The sequence below is a fragment of the Bactrocera latifrons genome, unplaced genomic scaffold (assembly GCF_001853355.1).
Source record: "Bactrocera latifrons isolate USDA-ARS-PBARC rearing strain unplaced genomic scaffold, ASM185335v1 scaffold_53, whole genome shotgun sequence".
Lineage (NCBI taxonomy): Eukaryota > Metazoa > Arthropoda > Insecta > Diptera > Tephritidae > Bactrocera > Bactrocera latifrons.
This window is the reverse complement of record NW_017537190.1, coordinates 1,001,929-1,008,772: the sequence shown is the minus strand read 5'-3', so window position 1 is coordinate 1,008,772 and position 6,844 is coordinate 1,001,929. Positions and strand designations below refer to the sequence as shown.

Here is a 6,844-nt window from a genome sequence, read left to right as displayed (position 1 = left end):
AAATACTCATACATATATGTATGTACATACATTCACTCACTGTATAACACAGAACACATTGCCACCAGAAGCAGTTTGTTTTGAAATTGATTACATTTGTAAAACTCATTAGCATGARCTTGAATTTTAAATACAAAAACACGCTTTTAAATATATGTATACATAACACACATGCATACATATTCGCAAACAGCTGTTTCTTTCGGCCCCTCTTCAAAGCTATTTCGACTAAACGTTGCCGAAATGTATGTCTACATTCAAACATGTGTTTGTGTATATGTATGKGTGTGTTATGTAAGSAAATTCTTCTATCAACCTAATTTATTAATCGTGTGTAAATATATATGTATGCATGTATATGTGCAAGGCAAAGTAAGACCAAAAATAAATAGAACAGCAAAAAAGCCAATTTAATAAAGACAATAACAAATTACATAACAAAGACATACGAACAAGCGCTAATCACTTTGCTTGCACGCTCMACGCTCTGGCTTTTAGCGCGTCATACCCCTATTCCAAGCTTTTAAGTGAGAGCCTGATATATGAGACAATTTACGATATGATACTTTGTTTCATTGCCGTCGTTAATCAGCTGAGCTTAGATACTGTTTCTACAATTAAAGTATGCAAATATTAAAGCGGGTTKACTTGTAAAATCCTCAAGCTTCCGAGTGAGTGTTTTTTCAGAAATCAAAAGATGATACCAAAGCCATACAGACACACATACATAGATATATGTATGCACATTTGTATTGGTAATATTAGCTACATCATTTCAATAATTATGACAATCGTTTTCGCCTACTAAACTATATATTTGCGAATTGYCTGTGAACACAACAACATTAGTATTTATTTTAGTAGTATTATGGTGGTGTCTATGTTTATGGAACTTTCCCAGTCAGCCAGACAGCCGGTTTCAAACGCACCGCAATGATAATCACATTGTTATTGTTTGCTTGTTTGCCGGCTCTTTACCTAATTGATTATTCTCGTTCGATTTTTTATTATTTATGTACCGTTAAGTTGTACTCTGTACTATGAACGTATTACTCGTGCTAATCATGTGTGTTGTTGTTTGCAGTTCTAGCTTATCAGGTTTTGAATTTGAAATTAGTTGTGTGTTTGGTAATGGATATTAAGTTTTGGTTACATACCTCGTTTTGCGTTGAATTTAGCTTATGCTCCAAAAATGTTTACAGTGTTGCATAAAATTGCAGCATTATCGTATTAATTCATCTTAATTATCACTTGAAGCGMAAAATCACTTTTACTTACGCAGATTTTAATAAAAACTAAAAAACACGTTAAYTTTGGTTGCACTGAAGGCACTGAATACACTTCGCAAATATTTCGAACCCTKACTTTGAAATTTGATCGATGAGATTGTATAGTAGCTGTATGCAATAGTGGTCTGATATCGTCGGTTCTGATAAATGAGTCGCTTCTTTAGGAAAAAAGAACGTCTCGAAAACTTCGGAGCCATATCTCATAAACTCTGTTACAGACGGTCATGTAATCATTAATATACAAGTTTTATTGGGTCTCCGACGTTTGTTTTTGGGTATTAAAAACTTCGTGCCAAATTTAAATAAWTACGGGTTTCTTCGAGTAAAAAAAGTATTTTTTCAACCATTTTTTTCTCGAGGAATGCGCCCGCGTTGGCAGGATAACTCTTTACAGGATCTTCTAAAGTGAAAAAGTACGTGTTTTAGTTAAAATGCTAACTTAGAACTTGAACGAAAGAAAACAAGTTCAAAATCGATTTTTGGCTATATTTTTACAAAAAATTTAAATTTCAGAGTAAACTTCACGACATTTTTTTTAAGTAATTGTAATCGAAAAAAGTACTTCATCCCAGTGTTACAGAATTGTATCTCAAAGACCTGTTAAAAATTTCATGAAGATCGGTTGAGTAGTTCTCGAGAAATCTTGCCAACCGACTTCAAAAATACAGTTTCGAGAAGAACGCGTTTAAAGACAGTGAAATTAGTTCAGCTAGCCTCGAGCGCATAAGTTCTCAAGGTTGTATCTCCGAAACKATTACTCGCATCAACTATAGGACAATRTTCTAGAGMTGTAGAATTTAATGAGACCATAAAACARTTCGATTTTTCGAAACCCGTAAACCCWTRTAACTCCTTAATTAAAATCACATATCTCAGGACCTGCTCGACCGATTTCAACCAGATGGATAGGTTACATTTTTCTGACCTTTTTCTGTTACATTGCGAAAATGGAACGAAAATATCGGTCAATGTGTGAGATATAAAATTAAAATTCACAGATAATTCTTTTTAGATGATGGTATGCCTGTGTGTTAAAAATTACTGGTTGAATCGGGTACTAAGCCCCCATATATCTAATATAAAGATTTTCTAACTTCCTGGTAACTTTATACCGCATACATTAGCCAATATGTGAGTTATCTGAATGAAAATGAGAGAGCGTGTTTTACTCATAACAGTGTATCTTTTTGCCTAAAATGGATAAAATCGAAAAAAAGCTTGACCTAGCTCCCATATAACTATTCGAACGATTATCGAACATCCGTACTAATCTGTCAAGATGTCCAATTTCTACTTCACATAAAATAAATAAATTAATTCCCAACGAAAATGTAAGATTTGAAACATGATACAAAAGATAAATACAAAAYCACCATGCATGCATTCCATACCAAAATAGGATAGATATAATTAGGCATTTTAAAGGTGTCATATTGCAATATGTTATAATTTATTTTATTTTCCTTTTGAAATATGCATATTAACAACTTTTCGGTAGCATTATGTGATACACATGTATCCACAAACCATACTTACATACATAGTAGGTAATAAAATAAATATTTGCTCTTATAGATTTAAGTCATGGAACCTCACATTGTTTACCAATATATTGCCTTTACGTTTATTGTTATTAGTAGGCCAACGGCGCCAACTCTATTAACATGCGTATACACAAGCATATTCTGTAATCTTTTTTGTGACTAAGAGCGTTAACAAAAACACTTGTTCATTAGCTGTGTTTTTTTTTTTTGCAAAGTTAAATTAGACATTTTGACGCCACAATCAATCTTTTTATACCTCTAGTTTTTTTCACAAAGTGCTCTTTATTAAGTAATCAATCAACGTAGCAATATTTGCCATTCATAAATCACTTCATGCTGTATTAATAACTTGAATTTTCATAACTTTTCCAGGTTGCTGTGCCCGATCTAATTGACGCCTGCAAGAATGCCGACATACTCATCTTCGTCGTGCCACATCAGTTCATTCCGAACTTCTGCAAAACACTTTTGGGTAAAATCAAGCCCAATGCCGTTGCCATTTCACTCATCAAGGGTTTCGATAAGGCCGAAGGTGGTGGCATCGATCTGATTTCCCACATCATTACCCGCCATTTGAAGGTTGAAGCGCACAATAACCATTTAAATAGCAAAGATATTATTTAAAAAGTCTCATATTTCTTATAGATTCCYTGCTCTGTGCTGATGGGCGCCAATTTGGCCAATGAAGTGGCGCAGGGTAATTTCTGTGAGACCACCATTGGTTGCCAGGACATCAAGTATGCCAAGACACTGCGTGATCTCTTCCAATCGCAAAACTTCCGTGTGGTTGTGGTCGACGACTCTGATGCCGTTGAAGTTTGTGGTGCGCTCAAGGTTTGTGCACACTGTCCGATATTTTCAAAAGTAGTTGTAGTGATATCAAGCATTATTATTGATTTCAAAATGTTTGTAATAAAAAAAAAAAAATTAATACATAATTCAATTATAATTGCAGTAAGTACTAAAACTAATTAGCAATTGTTTTCCCTTATTGTTATATAGAACATTGTTGCCACCGGCGCTGGCTTTGTCGATGGCCTAGGTTTGGGTGAYAACACCAAAGCGGCGGTTATCCGTTTAGGTCTGATGGAAATGGTACGCTTTGTGGATGTCTTCTATCCAGGCAGCAAATTGTCGACGTTCTTCGAAAGTTGCGGCGTTGCTGATCTGATCACCACCTGCTATGGTAGTTACTTAGTGGAAAAAATAATAAAATAAGCAATCAATTATTATTATTTTTTTTTAATCAATTATTACTTAATTACCTCCACCAGGTGGACGCAATCGTCGCGTTGCAGAGGCTTTCGTGAAAACCGGCAAAACTATTGCGGAACTAGAAACCGAGCTGCTCAATGGGCAGAAATTGCAGGGTCCACCCACGGCYGAGGAAGTGAATTACATGTTGAAGAATAAGGGCTTGGAAGACAAGTAAACATACACATTTTTTCACAGCAAAAATAAGCTTATATACTGTTAATGTTTTTTATTTTAATTCTTCTTTGCAGATTCCCACTCTTTACGGCCATTCACAAAATCTGCACAAATCAATTGAAAGTTCAAGATTTAATTGATTGCATACGTAATCATCCCGAGCACATGTAAGTTGATTGTGTTCTTTAGCGTTCCTACATACCTAAGCTCAAAATTAACCAAAGAATCCCACTTCCAACAAAAAAAAAAAACTTTCTCTTATTGTAAAATTATGCTACTATTTAATTTGCTTCTGCTATGTAAAAATTTGTCTTCCCTTTTGTGATATAATTTGTAATTATGTAGCTTATATTTGTTGTTGCACGTTTTGTTGCTTATTTGTACTTATTTGGTTTTGTTAGTTTCTTAAAAACGTAAATAATTAGCCTTAGCTTTCTTATTGTACGCTGATTTCTTCACTAACTTTAAGCATATAGAAGATATGAAAACTTAAAATACACTGCTGTTGGACACCAAAATTGTTATTTTATTTACTTGCCACACTACCAAGCCTACTAACTAACAGCGCACACGCACAATGTTCAAAATCGAAACAAAATTTGTATATTATATATTTTATAAGAAATATCGAAGCGAGGWGGGTGCTTTGCCTAACTTTACTATGGCAGCGCTTAAGCACGCATGGTTGTTGGTGGCGGCCAAAAGTGAAGRATGTATGTACATATATACATATATATAGCTTTTGTTGTCAGCATTTGCTTTATATTTTACTTGTATATACTTATATAAATGTTTATGGCTCTTTCTCTTCTTTTCGAGCAAATTTTATGAAGTGATTTAGGGGGTGAAACTGTTTAATATATTTTTAATTCTGTTTTTTTTTTTTTGTTTTATGATGAGACTTTTGCTTTTTTTTACTTCTACTGCCTGTGCTTAATACAAGTGATTAATTTTTATTGTGCCAGTATTTGTATATAATTTATAAATATAAAACTCAATTTTCTTGTAAACTGAGTTTGAGTGTTGAAAAGTGCTTTCGTGGTCGCTTATGCTTTTTGCTCAAAGGTTTGTATTTTATGACTATTTTTAATTTTTTTTCCATAACCTCTTTTTGTACGCTTTGACTATCTGTTCATGTATGTTTAATATATATACTTTTATTGCAGCTATCATCCCACAAACATTTTTCCGCTCTAAATTCATTAATGCATGCACCAAGTCGGTTGTGTTGTCCCAATTTTACCTTTAACCTTCTCATAGCACCATAGAACAACTAATCATTAATCAAAATTGCAGCAATCAACTTTCTAGAATTGTCCAGAATTTCATACATCGTAACGCTAAACACATGTTTACACATTTTCCATTTCTCTTAGGGACGAGCCCATTATTGTGCAACCAAAATTGTAAATTCCTACAGCGTTTGCACAAAAGTAATATATATAAATTTAAATATATATATACAAAAGTCACACAACTAATTGGATTACTGGAAAAAATTAACTAAAACGCGCGCGAGAAAGAAAGAGATCGAGAGACAGAGTGCTCTAGAGAGAACGTTTCCAAATTGCACACTTACCTACTTAAACACTGTTCTCTGACGCATACAAGGACTAAAAACGCAAAAATAATTAACAACAAAAACAAATGATTGTAATTTCAAATTTCCGCAGTCGCACTTCACTCATCTTCCTTCCACGCATCAATATCACAGCCACAGTTTCATGAACGTATGCCGCCTATTCATCTCCCCTCAGCATAAGTGTGCACAAGGATCGAATTTTCGTGGCTCTTGCGCCTAAAAGCTAACAAAATGCATTGATCTAACGCAGTGCGGTTTACATGTATTTGTATACATTATGTTAATTGAAGTATATTGTATATTATGAAKTCTATAYATATACTTATGTATATTTACATATATATATGTACATATGTATATGCCAGATATATTTGTAAATAGCTATAAATCATTTTCGCTTTGAATGTTTAATTCTATAATTGTTATATTGATAAAATTAATTTTATAACAAAAATGTTAATAATAAAAAGAAATGTTTTGTAAAAAAAATTTAACATTGAAATCATTCATTTACATCTCATTTCAACATGTTCGAAAACACTCCCATTAGTTTCGTGCTCAGTAAAATGTTTCATAGGAGTTACGCGTAGAAATCTTCTTATTTTCAAATATCTTTTCACAATTTTCAGTCTTTTAGTAGGCGAAGTGTTTTCTTGTTATTACCGTRGTGGTGAAACATTTTTAAAAGTAACAGTTTCGTTTAGTTTGTTTCGCTGTCAGCGTTTGCAAATAATGCATTAAAAAATGATTGAATTAACATTTGAAGGAATTCCTTTTATTTTTTTTTTTAAGTATGGAATTAAAAAAAAAATTAATTTCATATGCCGGATTGAAGAATAAATACAAAATTTTAATTCACGTATTGGACTAAAAACCTACAAAAACACCGTTTTAGAAAGTAATTTAAATTTTTTTAAATTTTCAAAATCTCCAAAATGCTTTAAATCTACAAATGTCACAAAAACCGAATGACTGCACGCATGCGCAACATAATTGCA

General features: G+C 33.0%; 1 protein-coding gene across 3 annotated transcripts in view; it reads left to right on the top strand.

Annotated features, from left to right (window-relative positions):
* LOC108974134 (glycerol-3-phosphate dehydrogenase [NAD(+)], cytoplasmic) overlaps nt 1-6,844 on the top strand; it is a 26,286-nt gene that overhangs the window by 8,822 nt on the left and 10,620 nt on the right. The window contains exons 4-9 of one of the 3 annotated variants that reach the window (XM_018941798.1): nt 3,206-3,412; nt 3,479-3,667; nt 3,836-4,019; nt 4,108-4,261; nt 4,339-4,431; nt 5,641-6,068. In XM_018941798.1, the coding sequence (XP_018797343.1) occupies nt 3,206-3,412; nt 3,479-3,667; nt 3,836-4,019; nt 4,108-4,261; nt 4,339-4,431; nt 5,641-5,674 (861 nt within the window). In that variant the 3' untranslated portion in view covers nt 5,675-6,068. Of the gene's footprint in view, nt 1-3,205; nt 3,413-3,478; nt 3,668-3,835; nt 4,020-4,107; nt 4,262-4,338; nt 4,432-5,430; nt 5,599-5,640; nt 6,069-6,844 lie in introns of those variants that run through there. The other 2 variants (XM_018941799.1, XM_018941797.1) reach the window with 2 other exon arrangements.